Source organism: Panthera onca, chromosome D3 (genome assembly GCF_046562875.1).
Source record: "Panthera onca isolate mPanOnc1 chromosome D3, mPanOnc1 haplotype 2, whole genome shotgun sequence".
Taxonomy (NCBI): domain Eukaryota; kingdom Metazoa; phylum Chordata; class Mammalia; order Carnivora; family Felidae; genus Panthera; species Panthera onca.
The window spans coordinates 9,239,546-9,261,770 of record NC_138350.1 but is presented as its reverse complement, the minus strand read 5'-3'; the positions used below and the strand labels follow the sequence as shown (position 1 = coordinate 9,261,770).

The 22,225-nt window shown below is 50.2% G+C and overlaps 1 protein-coding gene across 5 annotated transcripts in view; it reads right to left on the bottom strand.

Moving 5' to 3' along the window:
- The window catches only part of RPH3A (rabphilin 3A), a 274,475-nt gene that overhangs the window by 41,456 nt on the left and 210,794 nt on the right, over positions 1 to 22,225 (bottom strand). For 3 of the 5 annotated variants that reach the window (XM_081790687.1, XM_081790686.1, XM_081790685.1), the window contains exons 4-5: positions 21,214 to 21,225; positions 12,547 to 12,693 (exon numbers count right to left, since the gene is read on the bottom strand). In XM_081790687.1, coding sequence (XP_081646813.1) covers positions 12,547 to 12,693; positions 21,214 to 21,225 — 159 coding nt within the window. The remainder of the gene's footprint in view (positions 1 to 12,546; positions 12,694 to 21,213; positions 21,226 to 22,225) is intronic. The other 2 variants (XM_078435778.2, XM_081790688.1) reach the window with 1 other exon arrangement.

Here is a 22,225-nt window from a genome sequence, read left to right as displayed (position 1 = left end):
GGGCTAGAATCTAGTTTTCTGTGTCAGTAAATCATCTTTGCTTTCCATGAAGCCCTCCCGGCTTCCTGCCTCAAGTCAAGCCCCAGGAGGACAGCACGGGACAGGTGACCCAATTCCTAACGGCAGTGCGCTTTGCTTAGGAAACTTAAGAGGCTTTCCTGCCTTCTCTTGTAAAATCGAGGCCATGGATTCACTCACCACTTGCAAAACCCACATGAGAGCCTCCACCAAGATGCCTGTTCCTCCCACAGTTCACTCCTAAATGCCGAAAGGCGCCATTAATGGGTCTTGAATGGGGAGTGTCTCATTAGCTTCTCTCAGTGCAGCAAATGGCGTGGAAAAACAACAGATTTAAGATCATTATTCAGATGTCTCAGCTCAGGGACTCTTGTTATTTGTGAATTCAGTAGAGACCAGTAAAGAGAGAAGCATGTGGGTGGGAGGCACAGACCTTCCTTCTCTGCTCCCAGATCGGTTGAGCAGGGGGTTTCCCGCAGCCTACTCATTTTGACATCCTCTCTGTAGCCCCAAATGCCGGGACCTCAACGTGGAGGGCTTCGACAGCCAAAGAGTATAAACTTAGAAATGAAACTGTGCAGGAAGCTAGGTCAAAATATGTCACGAGAGACCACGAAGACAAGTGGGTCTTTATCCCGGTGATAAAATATTTCATTGTTTTTACCCTTTTAACATTTATTTATTTTTGAGACAGAGAGAGACAGAGCATGAACGGGGGAGGGGCAGAGAGAGGGAGACACAGAATCGGAAGCAGGCTCCAGGCTCCGAGCCATCAGCCCAGAGCCCGACGCGGGGCTCGAACTCACAGACCGCGAGATTGTGACCTGAGCTGAAGGCGGACGCTTAACCGACTGAGCCACCCAGGCGCCCCTCAGTGTTTTTACCCTTGAAGGAATGTTGTCTCGTCTCGGCGGGAAAACCCTATATGCATCATGAAAGATGCCTGCAACCTGCCATGCATGTCAATCACCCAGACAGCGTTCAAAAAGAATACCGACCCGTGGGCCCCCGACTCTAAACCTTCTCAGCTATGGATCTGCTTAAGCCCGGTTTCCAGTATTTCAGCATGCGGCCCTGTTGAGAACCACTGCATGGGGGGACGTTCTCAAAACTTACGGCGCCTCTAGAGCACCTGGGGAGAGTGTTTGACACACATACGATGATTCTGTGGGATTGCGGTGGGGCCTGGGAATCTGAATATTGAAGTGGCTCCCTCTGTGATCCTGAGGCTGGGGAATTCCGGGCCACACTCTGGTAAGCACTGTAGTAAGGAAGGAAGCAGCCGGGCAAACTGCACGGGGAAATGCTCTCCTTATGTTAAAGGGATGAGAACCCCCAAAACCCAGGATGTAGAGTCAGGGTGTGAACTTGGGTTTGGAACATGCTCATCTGAATCCCTTCATGGTGTGCACTGGGCAAAAAAGAAAAAAAAAATGAGAAAGGAAACACCCAAAGAGTCACAGTGATAATCACGGGGTGGTGGGATTATAAGAAAGCTTTATTTCCTTCTTTAATGTCTCTACCACCCACCCTCCTCAAGCACTCAATTGTCTGGACTCCCTCTGCTTCTTTAATTTTCCAAAGTGAACATGTGTTGCCTTTTCTTTCAAAATGTTTATTTATTTATTTCGAGAGAGAGAGAGAGAGAGTGAAGGAGAGAGTGGGGGAGGGACAGAGAGAGAGGGAGAATCCCAAGCGGGTTACTCGCTGTCAGTGCAGAACCTGATGCGGGGCTCAACCCCACAAACCGTGAGATCACGACTTGAGCCAAAATCAAGAGTGGGATGCTTAACCGACTGAGCCATCTAGGCGCCCCACGTGTTGCCTTTATATTAGAAGAAAAAGTGCATTTTTGAAGATAGGGAACAGATAAGGCAGGGTCAAAAGCCATGGGTTTGAATCCTACCTTTTCTCCAGTCATTGACCTTGAAAACCCTCTATTCTCTGGGTGCCCTTTCCCCCAGACGTTAACGTGAGGGGTTAGATGAGGTGCACCTCAAGTTTCCTCCCGTGGGCAGCGTTCAGGGAGTCTCAGATCCTGAGGCTGAAACATCCAGATTTCCCTGGTGTTTTGAAATAGAAGATCCCTCAAGGACTAAGAGAAGGACCGCTCTGTGTCAGCAGCCTGGTGTTTGCCTGTCTAATGTCTCCACATTAAGTGCCCAATTAGCTGGACACCGTACATGGCTGTCACTCTCTAGTTACGTCTTTACATGCCCGATTAATTTTATGACTACAACTCACGCCTTGCATCCAGGAAACACATCCATCACCAGCCTGGACACTTAAGGGGAGCTGTTGGTTACTCAGCGAAGCCGAGTGGGCACGTCCCATTTCCCAGGATGCTCCCAGAGGTACCAGAAAGGGTGCATCTCTTCCTCTAGGCATCAGCGGACAATCCCTGGGGCTGGCGGGAAGGGGTTCCCAGCTTGGTCTGACCTTGCTATCCGAATGGATGCAGATGGGCTACTCATTCATTCAATTATTTACGGAGCACCTGCTATGTGAGGACCCACCTGGGAGCGAAACAGGTGAGTCCCTGTTTGCACGGACCTGACATTATAGCGAGAGACTCGGGCATTATCGAAATCATCATAATCATGCTATAGTAAAGTTCTCTGAAGGGCAGTTATGGGCAGCTAGGAGAACGTGTAAGAGAGGGACGTGAACAGTGAGGAAGGGGCCTCGGAGGAAGTGACCGTAGAGCTGAGACATGAGGATAAGGAGGAACTGGACCAGTAAAGAGGGCCGAGGAAAAGTACTAGGAAGAAGAGGGAACAGCATGTGCAAAGTACTTGAGAGATGTTCAGTATGGCCAGTGGGCTGGATGGTGGAAGATGAGGCTGGAAGGGTGGGCAGGGGCTGCTCCGTGCCAGATCTTGATAGGATACCATTACCAGGTTTTAGGTAGAGGAGACTCAACCTCCCCTCTTTTGAGACAACACGTGAATGTAAGAACGGAGCCCATAAGGGGATCAAAGCAGTGAGGACTTCAGAGCTGTAGTGGGTCCAGGCAGAACGAGGCAGGTGGGTCCCCAGTCTTTGTCTACCCATGGGGCTGGACCAGGTCTCTTGAAACTACTAGATTGTCCCCTGTGGGTCTAACTCAGTATGGCTAAGAGTACGCTCTCAAGAGGACCTAGAATCCCCATTGCCTGAGACCAGACTTTGAGGATCTGCTCCGTGTTAGTTTCCTATTGCTGCCATAACAAATCACTGCCAACTTAATGGCTTAAAACAACATATATATATATATATATATATATATATATATATATATATATATATATATATTACCTTCACAGTTCTGGAGACCAGATGTCTGACACAGGTTTCACTGGCTGAAGTTAAGGTGCTGGGAAGGCTGTGTTCTTTCTGGAGGTTCCAGGGACAAACCTGTTTCCTTGCCTTTCCCAGTTTCCAGAAACTGCCTACAGTCCTTGACTCATGACCCTTTCCTCCATCTTCAAAGCCAGCGGTGTGGCAATTTCCAACCTTGCTGTGACTCTGACCCTCCTGCCTCCCTCTTATAAGGACCCACGTGATTACATGGGGTCCACCAGATAACTGCCACCCGGGTCATATTTCCGACTGATTCACATCAGAATCAGACTTCAGCCCTCCTCTCCACAGCAAGGTTGGGGCAATATCTCCCTGCCTGGCTGTGGATGTCAGACAAGCCAAGCCTGGGACTCTGCAGGATCCCAATCACCTTCTCCTGGCGCTCACGCTCAACTCCAGGAAAATGCAGGTTCCCTACATGCAGGTACACATGCACACACTTGCAGAATTTAGAAATAGGCAGGGACATAAGGATTGGGGTGCCAGTTTGGGGGTGAGTTTGCCTGGGTCTACATTTGGCCCTGCACTTCCTAGCTCTGTGACCCCAAGAAAGTTACTTAACCCTTCTGAGCCTCTGTTTTTCGTCTGTAAATTCGGGAAAACAAAATCCTTACCTCCTAGGACTGTTGCAAAGATGCAGTGAGAGTGTTTGTAAAATTCCCCAGAACACGGTAACTACTGAGTAATGGTTGCTGTTAATTATTTCTTCTAGAAATTTGTGGCTCCTATGGCTCCCCGGTCTCACACTTCTTCTGTGTAATGAGGATGCTATCATCTGCCCACAGAACCTGTCTTTTGAAAGCTTTAGAAGGAGCTGCAGTGACTAGAAACTGACACGGAGAGCACACGTACACACAGGTGAACACATATGCCCACAGGCACACCCGGAGAGGCACATGGCCACGTGCCCCTGTGAGCACACACGCACACACACGCTCGCACACACACGTGTGATCGTACCTCCGGGCAGAACACATCTTCACACGTACGGCTATCCCTCCACCACCCTCGCCGAGAGCCCAGCCCCATCTGGCTGCCTTCTGCAGACAAGGACAGAAACCAAGTCAAGGACTGACCGACACCGCCTGTTTGTAAAGCTCAGCCTCCCTCAAAAAGTCCAAACTGGCTTCGGAAGCATTCAGGCGACTACTTCTGAGCTTTCAAATGCGTATTGCTGCAGCGGCTACTACGGATGAATGTTGAGGAGAAGGCTAATGGGTGTGCAATTACACCGGGAAGTAGGCTTAATGTGGCATGCTGCGGGGCTGAGGCACCCTGCCTGGGAGGCGTGATGGCTTTGCGGGCGATTCCTCAATCGGGGAGGGAGATGGCGTAAAGCCGGGGCTGGGTCGGGGCGGGCTGCCTTTAGAGCAGCGGTAGGTTGGATTACACACGATTCATAAAAACACAGCAAAAGGGGAGGGTGGATGTCATGTTGTCTCCCTGTCTCTGTTTTGTCAATTCCAGAGTCATGCTGTTTTTCCCTCACCCTAATTTCCCAGCTGGGGGTGGGGGGGCGGTGGATATTACCATTAAGTTTATTAAACTTGGCGTTTTCTTAAATCAAGATCAGATCATTTGCTGTGAACGGGGACATGGCTGCTCTGACGACGACTGGCCTGAGACTCCACTGCCAAGGTCTCGCAGAAACCTGTCCTTAAATGACTGAGCTGCCCTATCACGAAGCCATTCGGCTGGCATGAGGGGTGCGAGTATCTCAGACTCATTAATTCTCACTGTTGTTTATTACTGGCGACACCTGGGGAGCCGTGGATCCTAATTTCTCTCCTTGATGGATTGGTGAACGGGATTCCTGCCTGGGCCTCAGCTCTTCGGGGAGGGGGGTCACCTCGGCTCAGAGTTGGAGACGAGGGAGCCAAGAGAAAAAGACAGCTGGAGGGTTCAGCCGAGCTAAGGTAGTCAATGCCGGGTAAGGTGCTGGGTCATTAGAAACCCAATAATTGTCATGGTTACCAGGAGCTGTGCTAGGTACTCTATATGCATTGTTTTCCTTGGGCCATCTTCAACCCGTCAGAGCAGCTCTAGGATTCACCCCCATTTTACAGATGGGCAACTGAGGCACACAGAGCCTGTAAGAGGAAAAATGGCGCTGGGGGCTAGGCCTAGCTGCCCAGATACTGGCCTGCTTTAGTTTCCCTTCAGTGCTTACGGTTAGAGCTCTTTCTAACCCCTTCCTCGGCCTGGTCTGGAGGAGGGGACAAGGGTCACTGCGGTGGAGAGACATGAACTGTCCCATTGAAGGAACAAGTGTGTGAGCTGGAACCGGTTACCCGGAGTGAGGATCTGAGATCCCCTGTAAATTCTGGACTTCCCTAAATCCCTCAACTCATTTGTCAGCTGCCTTCCCTCCCTGCACCCCAAAAGGCCACAGGATAAAGTGGAAAGACAGATTCAAGTTCCAAGTCTGGTTTGGCCACGCAAAGGCTGTGTGCCTCTGGGCAAGTATCTTAACCTCACTGAGCTTCTTTCCTCAGCGGTATGGCAGGGACAACAGTCTGTCTCTCAACGAGGACATTAAGAAAATGAAAGGAAATATAACATATCGGACAGTCCCTTACACAGTGCTTGGCAATAAATATTTGCTTTTCTATAGAAGAACAGAGTAAGACTCTAGTCCTGGAGCCAGTCTGCCTCAGTATGTAATCCCAGTTCCAGCCTTTATTAACCATGTGACCCTGGGCAAGGTGCTTCACCTCTCTGTGCCTCGTTTCCTGATCTCTAAAATGGGAATGAGAATAATGTGGCCGAATGCATAGGGTTGTCGTGAAAGTTACAGAAAGGAATCCGTATAAAGCTTCGAGCACAGAGCTGGCATGTGGTGCTTTGTAAGAAGAGCAAGCTACCGTTTTATTTCTCTAGACGCTGAGCATGGTTGCAGGAAAATTTTCAAGTTTGTCTCTTCTCCCTTTTGTGAACCACCGGACAGAAAGGGCGAGTGCTGTGGTTCATTCAGCAGGGAGCATGTGGCAATGGCTGGAGATATCTGGGGCTGTCATAGCTGGGTGAGGCATCACTACAGGCATCTAGCAGGGGAGGCCAGGAATGCTGCATAAAAAAAAAAAGATCCTACAATGCACGGGACAGTGCACACCACAAAGAATGATGTGTCTCCAAGTATACTCAGTACGAAGGTTGAAAAACTCCAGCCTGGAAAGACTTGGGAGACGACATGGGCCAACTCCCCATGTTACAGATGAGGTCCAGGAGGCAGTGAGGTCAAAGTGATTCCATGAGAGGCTTACGGGTTAGGCTTCATTCATCATACACTATTCATCTAAAGAGTATTTATTTGTTCTCTCTTTTATGCCAGACACTGGGCTACTTAGGGAATTAAGAAGACTTCTATGTTCATCTTGCACAAACATGTTCTATAAAGTATTAACGCGATCGGGCATTAGAAACCATTGATCCACAAATAAAATTTAAAAAAGAAAGAAAGAAAGAAACCACTGGTCCAATACCTGGGGAAACTAAGGTACTACTCAGTGGTTCTTAACATAGGAGGGTTCAGAGTCTCCCCGCCCTCCTCCAGAGTATGATGAAATCTATCAATATTCCTTCTCAAAAAATACAGACACATGCATAAATGCCTCCAAACCCCTGAATCCTATCCACAGAACATTTAGGACTCCAGGTCAAAAAAGAAAAAAAAGAAGAAGAAGAAGAAGAAGGTGGTTGTAAGTGGTCCTCCTTTGGAAAGGGGAGAGTATGACCCCCTTACAAATCACAGGAAAGATGTCTACCCAATTCAATGTCGCAAATTATAGGCATTATTACTCACTTCTCCCTCTGTCCACATTTTGGAAAAATTCTGTGCCAAAAATATGAGGGATGATGGAACCGAGATGGGGAGGTGACAGAACCCAACAGATTCTGTCAACAACAGGTCTCCCTGTGTCTCTCTGCCTTCCTCTTCCATGGCAGCGTCTGGGCACCAAGGTTAATGACAAATCCTAATTACTTTTGTGGGCCCATCTGTTTAGGGAAATTGACCTCAAATGGAAGCCACCCGGCTGCCCATCCCTTGGCAGGCAGGATATGTGAGCCAATGCCTTTGAGAGGCTCTGGACAGAAAGAAATGTAATGAGGATGTGGAGGGATCTATCTAACCACAGGGTAAAAACAAAATGAAAGCCGCCGACAGGGTTTCCTAGGCAAAGGTTTAACTCCAGAGTTAATACATGCAACACTTTGGGGGACACCCTATGGGTGTCTGTCCAATGCACGAAGGTTCTTTTCACACTCAGCAGCCGCATCTGTAGCCCGGCGACCCCTGGCCACAGCTGGCTGGAGGAGAGGTGGATGCTCAGGGTGAGCTGGGCCAGTCAGAGTTCCTTCCTTGGGAATCTGGAATTAGGGCTAAAAAGAGCTATAAAAATCCAGGAGGTACAGTATCGGTATGTTTTCTAATATGTCAGATGAGAAGCAAAACTTTCCTGAGGCCAGGCTGTGTTCCTGCCCTCGGATCCCTTGAGATCTCTCCGAATCCTTACGTTAAACTCCCCTTTTTGCAGAAGGTGAAGCCTCCAAAGATGGCCGCCATCAATGCCTTCCTTCCCTGGTGGCCCAAGTCATTCTTCCATAAGGAGAAGGGACCTATTTCCCCTCTCCGGTAGAACATGGAGGGGTGATGCCCTACCAGTTCCAGACCTAGCTGGCAAAAATCCTGGCGAACGTCCATCTTTGCTCCCTTGGGATCTGGCTGCCACCTAGAGCAGCTCAGGCCAGACTATCGAAAAAGGAGAGATCCCATGGAGAGAGCAAGCCACAGAGAGAACACTGGAGCACGGACTTGGGATTGCAGCTCTCAGTGCAGCCCCACCACCAGCTGAATGCAGCTGAGGGAGTGACCCCAGCCTGTGCCCCACGGAGTTGAAAACCCACCCAGCAGAGCCCTGCCTGAATTCTCAACCCACAGGATCGCGAAACACAATGACTGTGGTTTCTTTCAGTCACTAAGTTGTGGGTGGCTTTTATGCAGCAGTAACAGATGACTCAAGCAGTCTCCCTGGAATTAATTTCCTTTCCTGCCAATAGTAGTCCGGGCACATCAAATAACCTCTGACATCCCACTTAGTGCTTCAATAAGGAATGTGGGGGCAAAATGAGGCTGTTTGATGAATTTCCTTTCTGGTCACCATCTCTTCCTCCAGGGATGCTGAAGAAAGCAGAGCTGGGCTGTGGGCCGAGCGGTGAGCCAAGGTTTAGGCACTCCTCCCCCCACTCTCCAGGGAGAGAAGCGGGTCCTGTCTGCTGCTTGCCTGGGGCTCCCTGGGGTGGTCAGCTCCGGCCAAATTGGCCTAGGGAGGCAGCGCCTCCTGGGAGGCCTGAGGAAGAGTCTTCTCTGTATCTCTCAGAGCCACAGGAGTGCGCAGACCAATGTTGGTAGCTTTGGAGATACAAACAGGTGAAGAAAAACTGGAAGGGAACCGCTAGACCAGCACAGAATGGGTTCCAGCTTCTAGCTCCACAAGGTCCCCTCCAAATCTGGGCTTTAAAAATCTCCGTGTTCTTTGGAGTCTAAGAATTTGGGGCCAGGCCTTCAGGAAAGACACCCAAGTCAGCCGAGAGCTAAAAGCAGAATTCTGAAAGCTAGCCAGACAGAGATGTACATCTTGGCTCCATGTGACCTTGGGCAAGCGACCTTGGGCAAATCGCTTCTCTAAGCCCGTTTCCTCACCTGCAAAAGGGGGTTAAATAATAGCACCTACTTGACAGGGTTGAGAGAAGCAGTTAAGGAGTTAATCTCCAGGAAGTTTTAGATTCAATGCTTGGCACATAGTAAGTGCTCAATAAATAGTGCCCAGTATGATGATTTCAAACCACTTCCTAAAAGACTCCACACCATAGAGCTGGTGTGAACCCAGAAGGGGTCTCACATACATCTGCAATTTTAACAGTTAGAAGGAGCTCATTTGCTCTGAGAGGGGCAGCCAACAGCATGGTCTGGGGTCCTCCATCAGACACGGCCAAATGCTATAGAGTCTGAGCAGGAAGGATCCCGAGAATCAGACTGACCCGCCTCATTAGATGGGTGGGAGAACTGAGGCCCCAAAGCCTCATTAACAGAGAACCTCGGGTCCTGAAATGGGACCCCCGTTGGCACCCTGTTTTCAGACTTGCTTCGTTTCATGTCTGATGTATCATCTTGCTTTCTTCTGACTCTGCTCTGATCCCCTCCAGGGAAGCATGGATAGAACAGGAATGAGGGCAGGTTTGAGATTGTAAGACACAAATAGTGACGGGTTTGCCTCTGGCAATGCTACCAGCAAGAACTGGCTGCTAGAACAGGGCAGGGATACAGTCACGGCCAGAATCCTGTAGGACTGTCCTCCCCCACTCTGGCAGAAAGCACATCTCAGCAAAGGGACACTCTGTCATCAAGAGCTTGGCCCCGGCCTCCCTGGAAGCCTCTCAAATCTCCTTTAGGGGAAGCCAGGGCTGCTGGAATTCCAGGGCTTGCCAAACAGGCGTCTCAGGGCATAATTCTAGAACGGAAGCCCTGGCCGGGGTCAAAAACTGAGCTTCCTAAGCAAATTTATCTCTAAACGACTGCCACCATTTATGGAGCGTGTGCTCTGTCCCAGGCACTACGATAATCCTGTGCCTCCTAACTAAACACTCACCAAGAATTATGCGCTGATGTTGTCCCCATTTTACAGAGGAGGAAACTGAGGCACAGAGAGGCTAACGTGGTGTACCTAAGGTCACACAGAGGGTAAGTGGTAGAGCTGGAATTTGAACCCAGGTATCTCTGACTCTGGGTCCCCAGTTGTTAACCACGGTGCTATTCTACCACGTCACCAAGTTAGTTGAGGCAATATGACAGGACATGGAGGACGAAGCAGGGGACCCATCTATCCTGTTCTAGAATGTTCCAGAATGTTCATGCTGCAATCTGCTCGGGCCACAGAGACCTCCTTAACGTCACCCTCAGAGGCAGCCCACCTGATACATGGCTGGCACCCCTGGCCACAGCTGATTGGATGAGAGCCCCTGACATAAGCCAGCCAATCAGAGTGTCTTCCCTGGGAATTTGGACCCTCAGCTACAAGATTCTAAATTCTCCAACATCTTGGCCACAGGGGATATCTACAGAAATTTGGGGCAATATGGTCTGCCACGTTCACTCACTTACTCAGCAAATATTTTACTGCACACCTACTATGAGCTAGGCTCTGAGAATTCACTAGTGGACAAAACAGGCAAAAATCTCTACCTATAGGATTCTCACAACCTAACAGGGGAGAGATGTACAACAGTCAAAATAAATATATAACATATAAAATATGTTACCTGGTAATAAGCACTATGCCAGAAAATGGCTGAGAGGAGTTTTGCTGGTAAGTGTCTACTGTTAAAACCCATATCCCTCACTTCCAAAAGGCTGAGGCCCATTGTTGGGGGAAGTGAACACACACATAGGCACGCGTGTGTGCACACACACACACATACACACACACTCACAGATCTCCTGCCTGGACCACTTCCCACCCTTGATAGGTCTTTTATAAAGCAAAATTAAGGGGAGCCTGGCTGGCTCAGTCGATTAAGCATCCGACTCCCGGTTTTGGCTCAGGTCATGATCTCACGGTTCCGTGGGTTCAAGCCCCGCATCGGGCTCTGCACTGACAGTGCAGAACCTGCTTGGGATTTTCTTTCTCCCTCTCTCTCTCTGCCCCTCCCCTCCCCCCCACTCTCTCTCAAAATAAATAAACTTAAAAAAAATAATAGAAAGCAAAATTAAGAATTCGATCCTATAAGCAGGCCCCTTGAGATCTCTCCCTTCGGCAGCCTCCGGGGTACGCAGAAGGAGGGCGACCCATGAGGCGGACCCAGGAAGTACGTGGCAGGCGCCTGTCATTTGTCAGCAGTGCTCCCCATCCACCCTGAGTAAAATCGTCTGCAGAAACTCAAACCAAAGGCGCCAACTTCCAGTCTCCATCCGAGAACCTCTTTAACCCTTAGCTGAGTGTGTGGGTAGGGACATAAACGGCACCTCGGTGCCTGCATCCGTTGTAAGCAATTGGCAAGGGCCGCCGCTGGCAGAAGGGGGACTGGGAAGGGGGCTGGGAAGGAGCAAGTCCATTTGAGACCCTGGTCCTGGAGGACCCTCCAGCGGCCCGGCATCCCGACAGCCGGTTTTCCACCTGTACCAAGAGCCCCCATACACACATACTGTCCTAGGTCCCTGCCTGCCTCCTACCTCCCCGACCCCACGGTCACCCCCGCTTTCTCCACTCCTCCCTTCACAAGACCACCCACACACTGCTCCCTCACTCTCTAGCACTGGCCTTGCTCACTGATTTTGTCACTCTCTGACGCACCTGTTACACAGCCTCCTTCTAGCCCTTGCTTCTCTCCCCTATACATTTTAAAACTATCTGCTCTCCAAACTCCACTTTTCCCTTCTTCTTACCATTTATGAAACACTGAGTGTCACCAGGGTCTGGGCCAAGGAGCTTACATGCATCATCTCATCTGCTGCTTGCAACAGTCCTGTGGGTTAAGTACTGTCGTGCCCCCCACTCGACAAGTGAGCAAACGGAGGCTCAGAGAGGTGAGGCATCATGCCCGGGACCCACAGCGGGCAAGCAGGGAACTGGGACAAAACCCTGGGGTTCTTCAAGTCCAGACCCGTCAGGTTAACCTCTGCTGCCTCCCTCTCGTGCTGTCTCCCTCTTTCAAGCTCCATTTCTGCAATTCTCTTTTCTAAGTTCATTTCAAATGCGCTATTTGGCATACCGTCCCTAGACAGACACTCTTCTCCTTAGCTCTCCCTCGGCTGTATATTCTGGTCAATGGTGACTCCAGAGCATATTTCTACGCAACTGAACTTGGCCAAGACGTCCTGCGCTCACAATCACTGGCCCCCAGGCTCCAGTGACAATCTCCTACTGTCCTACCAGGGCTCCCCCTCTGTATGGCACCCCTAGCCTCCAAGTCCCCTCCCTAGCGAGCCCCCAGCCCATTCTCTCTCCTCCTCCCTGAGCTCTCCCACCTAATGCCACAAGGATACCAGTTCTGCAGGGTCAGCGGTCTGGCAGGTCACGGACGGCAAACCCTCAGGGAAGCCCCGCCACCCCAGCACACCCCTGGGCGGCACAGCCTGCCGGCCCTCGGGCCCCGGGGCTCTCCGGACAGACGGCAGGCGTCAGGCCTCACCCAATTCGCTCCTGCTCCATCTCTTCCATTTTCTCGGCTCGAGCGATCACTCTGTTGATGATTTCCTTCTCCTCATCTGTCAGCTCTTCCTGCTTCCTCTGTCTGTCGGGCGGACCGCTGGGATGGACGGGCCAGCCTGCCTGGAGCCTGAAAGGTAACATGGGAAGGCGTGAGGCTGTGCAGCAGGAAGCAGACTGTAGTTTGTAGTTAGGCTCTGGTCCCTGGTGTCTTCAGTTCAAATTCCTGCTGGGAAACTCTCCAGCTAGGAGATGAGCCTCAGTTTGCCCATCTGTACAACGGGACACGTTCCTCCCTCATAGGGTTCTCATGAGTTTCTGTCTACCGAGTGCTTAGCACATGGTAGGCATATTCTGTGAGCAGCATTTGTAGGAAGTTCAGGAGAACCCAGACAGTAAGGGTGTTCTCGGGAAAAGAACCCAGAACAGTAGACTCCACAGCCGGAGGGAAACCATTCTGGGAGGAGGGGGTCCGAGGCTGACCCAGCTCCTGCCTGCACATATGTTCTGTTTGTGCAGCAGATTATTTCCTTTATAAGTTGGAAAGAATTGCCAACAGGGTTTACAAAAAGCTCATAATTTCACAAAAACATCCAGATTTCCAGCCTCAGAAGCTCCCGTAGCGTTTTGCATTCCATCTTGTGCTTTTTTTGGCCTTTCTTTCTTTCTTCCTTCCTTCCTTCCTTCCTTCCTTCCTTTCTTTTCTTCCTTCCTTCCTTCCTTCCTTCCCTCCTTCTCTTTCTTTTCTTTCTTTCTTTCTTTCTTTCTTTCTTTCTTTCTTTCTTTCTTTCTTCCTTCCTTCCTTCCTTCCTTCCTTCCTTCCTTCCTTCCTTCCCTCCTTTTCTTTCTTTCTTTCTTTCTTTCTTTCTTTCTTTCTTTCTTTCAGTCAGCACTGACACAGCACCTCCCGGGTGCCCACATGATCCCGCTGCCTCCTCACGCCGTCCCTACAGGGCAGGGGCTGTTATTGTCTGCTTACTGCTGAGGAGACCCCAATACGGAGCAGTGAGACCACCGGCCCAAAGTCACACGGCTGGGAGGTGGCAGAGGTGGAATCCAGAGCTGGGCAGGCTGCACACTTAACCTCCACGACACAGAGGGAATGGAAGGCCAGCCCCACAGCCCTGGTGACGGTGCAGAGGGTCAAAGGGGGCCGGGTGGAGAGCTAGTGCTGTTGTCATTATCTCTGCTAATAAGATGGTCCACACCCCACGGCGCTGAGGTGCCCCCCCTGAGTGGAAAGCAAGGTTAAATACTGCTGGAAATCCTTGTCCCTGCCAGGGAAAAAAATCAGTAGAGTAGGAATCCTCCGGCCCCAGCACCCCATTAGCTGTCTGCTTCTATTATTTCCACTGCTCTAATCACATCAGCAGGCATGAAATTGCCTTTTGACGCTCAAAGTTGGAAATTAAAAGCCCCATCTCCCTCCCTCCCCCGGCTTCTCTTCCATTCTCCCACCCTTAGCTGGTTTGGTCTGGAGAGCGGAGAAGGAAGAGTCTGGAAGCGAAGAGAAGCAGATGTCTTGGGCAAGCCTGACGCTGAGAAAGGGAAGGGAGGTGGGTGGCCTGGGGAAATGCTGATGGAAACGTACCTTGCCTTGCAGCAGGGGCCTCTGGGGATGAACACCCGATCGACGCACTTGGCCCACTCTGCTCAAACCCCTCCAATGGCTTTGCACTGGTTTAGAATAACACCCATGACTACATACAGGCAGTGGGCGAACACCATCGGGAATATAAGTGCCAATGACCTGTACACTTTAAAATGGTTCATGTTATATTATCGTGTGAACTTTACCTAAATAAAATAGGACGTGCTCTTTTGGCCCACGTGCAAAATCCTACCCGGTCTGTCCTTAACCTGTGTCTCCATCCTCGTGGCCTCCAGCTCTCCCTTATCCCTATAGTCAGCTGCACTGGCCTCCCTGCTCAGTCCCAAACTCCGAAACCTTGTTTTTGCCTCAGGGCCTTTGCACTTGCCGTGTCTCCCGCCAGGAACACTCATTATTCAGGCCTCAGCTCAAATACCAGCTGCTCAGAGAGGCCTTCCTTGATCCCCCATTGCCCAGATTTATTTTCTTCATGGCGCCTATCACTAATTCAAACTACCTTTCTAAAATAATTTTGTTACCTGTTTACTGCATCTCTCTACACGCAACCCCCCCTACCCCTGCACCAGAATGTTGGTTTCAGGAGGGTGGGGGCCTTGTCTGGGTCTGGGTCACTACTGTGTCAATCGTATTTAGAATAGTGTGTGAGAATGAGCACAGAAAGTTATTGAATTAAGACACAGTCCCTTGTGGCCCAAAGGGATGTTAAACGTCTAATCCTAAGGGTGACCTAAGCAGTGGAACTTGGTTAGTCTAAAGGGCCAAGGACAGCTCCCTGGGGAAGTGACAGCTATGTTAAGACCCAGACAAAGATCTGCTGTGATACAAGCAAAGCTTACATTTGGGACTGTTTGTTCGCACAGGCACCTTCCCAGACCCCAGGAGGGGCATTAGCAATGGTCCTGTGAGCTGAAAATTTTGTAAAAGGTAAAGAGGGCCCCCCAAATTATGTAAGCTTCAGGCCCCAGAGCAGCACTAGGGCCCCTGTGGAGACCGCAAGAGTAAGCTGAAATCCGGGAGGGGACAGCAGAGAAAGAGACCGGGCCTGGCGAAGGGAGTAAACGGTCTTTGCAAAAGCTTGGAGTTGAGAGAGCAGGCAGAGTGCCGGAGGAGGTGAAGATCAACGTGGCAGCCAGCCTGCAGGGTGGTCCCCTAGGACCCCTGCCTCCTGGTATTCATGCTGACTCCCGGCCAGTCCCGTGTGACCAAGAAATACAGTGGGAGTGGCGGTGCGCGACTTCCAAGGCTGGGTCGTAAAAGCCATCGCAGCCTCTGCCTTGTGGTCTTGGATCGTTTGCCCTGGGGGAAGCCAGACGCCACGTCATGAGGACACGCTAACATCCCTGTGGAAAAGCCCCATGTGCAGGGGAAGGGAGGCCCCCAGCCCCAGCCAGTGCCATCTTGACTGCTCTGCGGTCCTCCAGCCCCCAGCAAGCCCTGGGAGGACACCAACTGCACGAGTAACCCTGTGGGGGAAGCACCCGCCACCCTCAAATTCCCACCAACAGAAACCGGGAGATGTGATAAATGGTTTCGTTGTTTGCAGCCACTCAGGTTGAGGCGATTTGTCCTGCAGCGTACTGGAAAAACTCGGCTGGAGGGTAGAGACAGAGCGGAAAAAGCCCCATCTACAGGGTCTGTATACACTTTCTACATTCTCTATTGCTGCATCACGAGTTATTACCGATTTAGGGGCTTAAAACAGCACACATTTGTGATCTCACAGTGTCTGTGTCCATCCAGGCCCGGCTAAGCCGGCTCCTCCGCTTGGCATCTCATGAGGACGCAGTCAGGTGTTGGCTGTGCTGTGTTCTCATCTGGACGCTTGACCGGGGAGGGGGAAAAAAAATCAGCTTCCAGGCAAATTTGGGTTGCTGGAAGGATTCGTTTCCTTGCAGCTGCGTAACTGAGGGCCTGGCTTTTTGTTAGCAGTTGGCAAGAGGCTACCCCTGGGGTCCTGGGGGCAATCCGCAATTCCTAACCAAGTGGGCTTCTCCAACTTCATCCTGGGAGCTGCTTGCTTCATCAAGTACGCCAGGGGGACCTGGCTCCTGTCAGCTGAGACAGAGTCTTATACAACATAATGTAATCACGAGAGTGACGTCCCGTCCCTTTGCTGTATCCTATAGGTTAGAAACAGGTCCCGGGTCCCACCCACCCTCAGGCGCCCTCACCTTGAGGGGACCTTGATTACACAAAGGCATGAACACCAGAACATTGTCTGTCTGCCACGGCCTCCCTAGCAGGGGTCTTTCCAGCCTTGCTTGAATGCTCCCCACAACGGAGACCTCACTTTCTCAGGGAGCCTGTGATGTTGTATTGGAAAGATCTTCCTTATAGTGGGCTAATATCCCTGAGCCTGACGTTTCTTCAATTATTTTTAAAGGATGCACTGGACTCCAGCATAATGAAGATCACCCACCCTTCCCAAAAGAGCCTGTGTCATAACCTAATTCAGCCACCCCTCCCCCAGGTCCCTCTGGCTTTCCCTAGAAATGGACGTCCCAACTGGCCCTATTCTTCCCTCCTTTGTCCTCACTTTTCTTCCTTCTACCTCTCCTGATCCCTCTCCATTTATGTCCTGCCTTTACAAAGCAGCCTAGTGACCAAAAACAGAGCACAGGTGAGATGCTGGGCCATGTTCCCAGTGGAGACCCCTTCAAGGACGTGTTCCCGGAGCTCACCATCTGGTCGTGGGCAGGGTCAGTCACGGGCCAGACACAAAACCAATGCCTCTCACCCCATCACACAACTCACCGGGGTCCGTGTGTGCAGGAAATGGGTGCTGCTGAACACGTGTGGCTCCAGAAACATAAGCAGGGACGGGGGTCCCTGAGAGGGCCCGCCTGACATAATTGCCTCCATCTGCAGATAGGCAGAAGGTGTGCCAGGGGTTGCCAGCACCTCTCCAACCCCTCCCCCATTCTCGGCTCCAAAACACGCAGTTGACAAACAGCTCATCCAGTGTTTGAAAATGTCACCGACTGGTCTCAGTGGGGACTCGCAAGCCTCCTGTGGATTTTCGTGTTTTAATTCCAAAAGCAAACAGAGAGAAGCGAGATAGTGTTTCAGACCAGAGCCTCTGCTCTCAAGAGAGAGACTGGGCCTGTCTGAGCCTCCCCGTGATATGCTGGGGAGCGCTGTCAGCACGGAACCCTCGAGAATGCTCCTATGACAGGACAGTGGCTCCTTTGCCAAGGCCCTCTGAGCACAGGATCCCAGCTCTGCAGTCTTAAGACCAGGGTCCAGTGTTGGGAACTCATCAAAGGCCAAAGTACTGTTTCTTTGAACAAGTTACTCACAGCATTGCATCCAAGCCAGAAAACACCCGGAGGGCCTACTGCATGGCAACGTGAGCCCTCCCTGACCTGGCGGAGTTCAAGATTGTAATCTTGGGTCTGCCGCGTGTAAGCAGCGGGCTCTGCTCCGCTCTAAGTATCAGTTTCTGGATCTGTTAAATGGGAATGGTTTCATTTCTGATTCCTGCTGAGGCCCTCGGAGGCTGCATGTAGAGAGACCCCTGGCTTGCCGGCTGAGACAGGTAAGGGCGAATTGCCTAGCCTGTCTCCACTCTTATCCACACACTTAAGACAAACATCAAAGGATGCCTGCCTCCTATTCCCTCGCCCTGCCACCAAACTGGGCTCAGCAGTTCCCTGGAGGGATCTCAAGGGCTGCAGGGGGGTGGGGGATAGAAGGACAGGATAGGTAGGCAACCAGGCCGCCCACCGTCCTCACTCAGCTGGGTTCTCAGAAGACGGATACCAGTATAGAAAACAAGGAGAAAAAAATGGAAAGTACGTAGTATTTAACAAAAGCATGAAATTTGGTTTACTGCACTGATGACCTCCATACCTCACTCTTCCAAGTATCCATGCTCTTTGCCGCGTGAATTTGAAATCGCTCTCACCCAAGAGTCAGTCTATTTCTCTACACGTGCATCCTTCCCAGACTTCTGACTTGCCCTGGCCAATGAAAGGCGGGGGAGCGATGTTGTGCCACTCCCGAGGCTGAGGCTGCAAAAGTCTTGTGTGTTTGTGCTCACTCTCTCGCGCCCCTGCGGTGACCGTGACAACAAGCCCAGGACAGGGGGCTGGAGGATGAGACGCATGTGGAGCAGAGCTGAGCCGCTGCAGCCATGGCCATCCTAGATCAGCCAGCCCCGCTGATGCATAAGCAAGCCCAGGCAAGCCCAGACCCCTGAGAGTAAGCGACTGTCGTTCCATGCCACTGAGTTTTAAGCTGGCTCATTACACAGCAAAAGCGAACTGATACAGTGTCCACTGTGGCGACCACACAGATAGGTGAAGCCCGTTAGGGCGTCTACGTTTATTTTACAGTTTGGTATTATTGGAAATGACCAGCGGCATCAACTTCCCTATAAGAGGTTGAAGGCTTGTAGCCACTAAAGGTCTTTATCCAGCTCTCCTCTGATCTGCCTTACATATCCAGCTTCTGAATTAAATTCATTCAAAGCGTTTCGCTGTTGACAAAAAGTTTAAAGATCACCGCGGCTGGCCTGCAATTTGTCCAGATGCCTGACACGCAGGAGAGGGGAGGGAATTGCTGAGAAACACGCATGAGGCAGAGACTCAAGAAACCGGCATCCGGATCGTGCTTCGGCTGCTGCCTGAGCCTACCTGCTCAGGGGTGTCTGGACAGGGACAGAAGGAGCCCTCCCGCCACAGCCAACACCCAGGGCCCCCAACACAGAGGAGATCCGTCCTGACTGCTGGTAGAAGCCCTTCACACATGTCGCTCCCTGAAATACTGCAAAATCCAGACGCCCACCTCCTTTTGGCCTCCCACCTTGATTCTTCATTTCATGCACACAATAGTCACATAATAAATACCCACCAGATGTCTCTATTAATAAATTATAATTCCCAAAAGGAGTAGGACGAGGCAAGTGCTGTCGGGGCACGAGGGCTCCGAAACATTAAATAGCAGCGGTGTGCAGAAAATTAATCCTTTTTCTTTCCTTTCTTACTTCTTCTCCACCCCCCTGTCCCCCAGGATGCCAACACCGGCAGGTGTCGGCAGGAAGTCTCTTTACAGCTCAGTGAATGAGCTTTTAATGAATCCTGGAGGAAAGGATGGGGAAGGAGGGGCGGCTACACCATGGAATGCCATGGAATGTTTTACATAGGCCCTGCCGGCCTAAAGGCACTTCTGGATGAAATTCACCCCTACTAGACTGAAGGGGGTACAGAAAGGATGCTCAGGTTCCTCCTACCCCCTTTAGACTGCTAAGGGAATCTCAAGTTCCTGCTAATCTTTTAAGCCAGACTGAGTTCTACTCAGTTCTTCTAAATTTCCATGCCGCCTCTCACATTTGGACTTTGCACACGCTGTTCCTCTACCTGGAACTCCTCTGTCTCTTCTCCATCTTGCTCCTCTGTCACCTGGTCTCAGTTTCCACATCACCTCTTCCAGGAACTCCCCTATCAGGATCACCAAGTCTGGGTTATGTGCCTCTCCTTGCATTCCCAAGGCTCACTGTGATTCTGCTATGACAGTTCCTTGCACGCTTGGGTATTTGTTGCTGACTGGCTATTTATTTGTTTGTAGACCCCCCTGGATCCATACTCATACTTTGGCTATGCCTGTATCCCTAATACTAAGCACAGTGTTTGACATGTGGTGGGAACTTGGTGAGGATTTGTTAAGGAAGGAAGAGAAGAAGGGAGCAAGGGAGAAGGGGAGGAAGGGAGGAGGGAAGGGGTGAAGGAAGGAGGGAGACAGAATGAACACATACCCTACCTTTCGACTTGCAGCACTCAGAGGAGTACCCTCTGGAGTCATGAACCTCTCTTGTGATGTTCATATTTACGCTCTGACAACGTCTCAGCATCTCTCCCTACATGTCTGAATAATATACTCGTGATATTCATCAAAAGCAGATTTTGTGTGGCCAGAGTCTTATCAGCCAACATCAGACTGTAGGACATTCAAATGGTCTTTAGTGATCAGCTTGTTCAAAGTCCCCGTTTGACAGATGGGGGGGGGGGGTCAGGGTCAGGAAAGCAGGAAAGAATTTCCCCAGGTCATCTAGTTAAGTGTTTATCAGTGTTAAGAAAACTTCTAAGGATTCTGGGTATGATGATATGGTCATTTAGGTCCAAAAAAGCTGTACAATATACACACCCCGCACATAAACACAGTGTATATATACACACAAAGGTAAGGCAAGGTTGTAATTCACACATGCCTCTGATTTTGCTTGGTGCCTTACAGTTTACAAAGCTTTCCTGTACATCTCATTTGATCCTACCACCACACGAAGAGGAAGGAAGGGCAGGGTGATCATTCCTATTTTACAAAGGAGGGAGCCAGGATTCAAGGAAGTGAAGGGCATCACTCAAGGCCACCCTGAAACTGAGCACCAGACCAGGACTCAGACCTGGGTTTTCTGGTGCCAGACCTGATGCTCTGCTCCTGGTTCAACGTGCACACACAACGGAAGCCCAGGCTGCTTTGCGGCCTGACTGTTCATTTATTGGACTCGGTGTTCAATCTGTCATGCATATTGAGGAAATGAATCCAATTTAAAACATAGACGTAAGCAGGGATAGGACCTCCGCGTCAAAGGCGCCTCACTGGGAACCCAGACTGACCTCCCATGAGGTGACAGAGACCACATGTGTGGCACGTAACTTCCCAAAGGCTCTGTTCTGTTCCTCATCACCTTTTATTAGTGATAGCAGTTATGTGAGTGACCATTGTCTTTATCTGAGAACGTTGTTCCCAGGCAAAGGCTGCAGAAACGGGCACAGAGGGGTCAGTAAGCTGGCTGGAATCCCGCAGATCACTAAGAAGAATGACAGTGAGGGCTCTCCGAAGGAATGCTTTCTATCCTTTTACCAAGATGGTTTTTTGTAATTTCCTAATTTTTTTCTCCAGAAACTTGGATTTTTTTTTTTAAGACGTGTAAAACTTGCTAGTTCCTTTTTTAACCAGCTCTCTTTGGGGGTCAGCTAATTTGAACAGAGAAGAGATAAAATTCAGAGTGTGGAAAAATTAAAGTATCAAAATACTCACTGTTCTTTATCACTGAGGGAAGGCAAAGAAAGGAGAGAGAGAAAAAATGAATAAAGTTAAGGAAACAAATCTCATAAAATACCAACCCTGGATGCAACCACTACAGAGTTGACTTTTTTAGATAAAGTGTCTTTTTAAATGTTTATTACTTTATTTCGAGAGAGAAAGAGTGTGTGTGTGAGCGGGAGAGTGGCAGAGAGAATCCCAAGAAGGCTCTGAGCTAGCCTGATGTGGGGCTCGAACTCACGACCGTGAGATCAGGCCCTGAGCTGTTACCAAGAGTCAGATGCTTAACTGACCGAACCATCCAGGAGCCCCAACAACAACCACAGAGTTTAAATTGCAATGACCTACTTCTGTTTGGTTTTGGTTTCCAAAACATTTTCCAAAAACACTTCCAGTCATTATTACCTTATTTCAGCACATCTGAAAAAGGCTGCTGCAAAGAAGCGTTGTAAAATCCTTCGCTTTGATTAAAATGACTAATCAGTTCAGCTTATTAACTGAGCCGACCATTTATGTAATTGAATAATGGATTTTGGTACTAAAGAGAAATCGCCTAATGATAGCATGGCCAACGTCATCCTGGGGGACAGAGAGCGCATTGAGGTAGGGCAGTGAGCCCTGAACCCTCCGTGGGTCATTCGTTTGCAATGTTCCAGCTGGGGAAAGTCAGTTCTTCCACTCTAGAAAGAAGACCAGCATCTCTATTTACTAGGTGAGCAATTGTAGGCATGTCATAGCCTCCCTTGGTGCCTCAGTTTCCACCACTGATCTCTGGTACTCTCTGCCTTGCAGACTTGAAAACTACAGAGAAATAGAACTTTTGGACACCAGCATTTCTCCCCACGTGTAGAGAGCTGAACGTACCCAAGCAAGAAGCAGATGTGTTCCCATCTTTCAACCACAATCACAATTGTGCCTCAAACGTTGTCATTAGATTCAAGGAGGCTGAGAGCGGGAGGCATTTGAAAATCACAAAAGCGTTTGAAAATCACAAAAATAGTAAGTG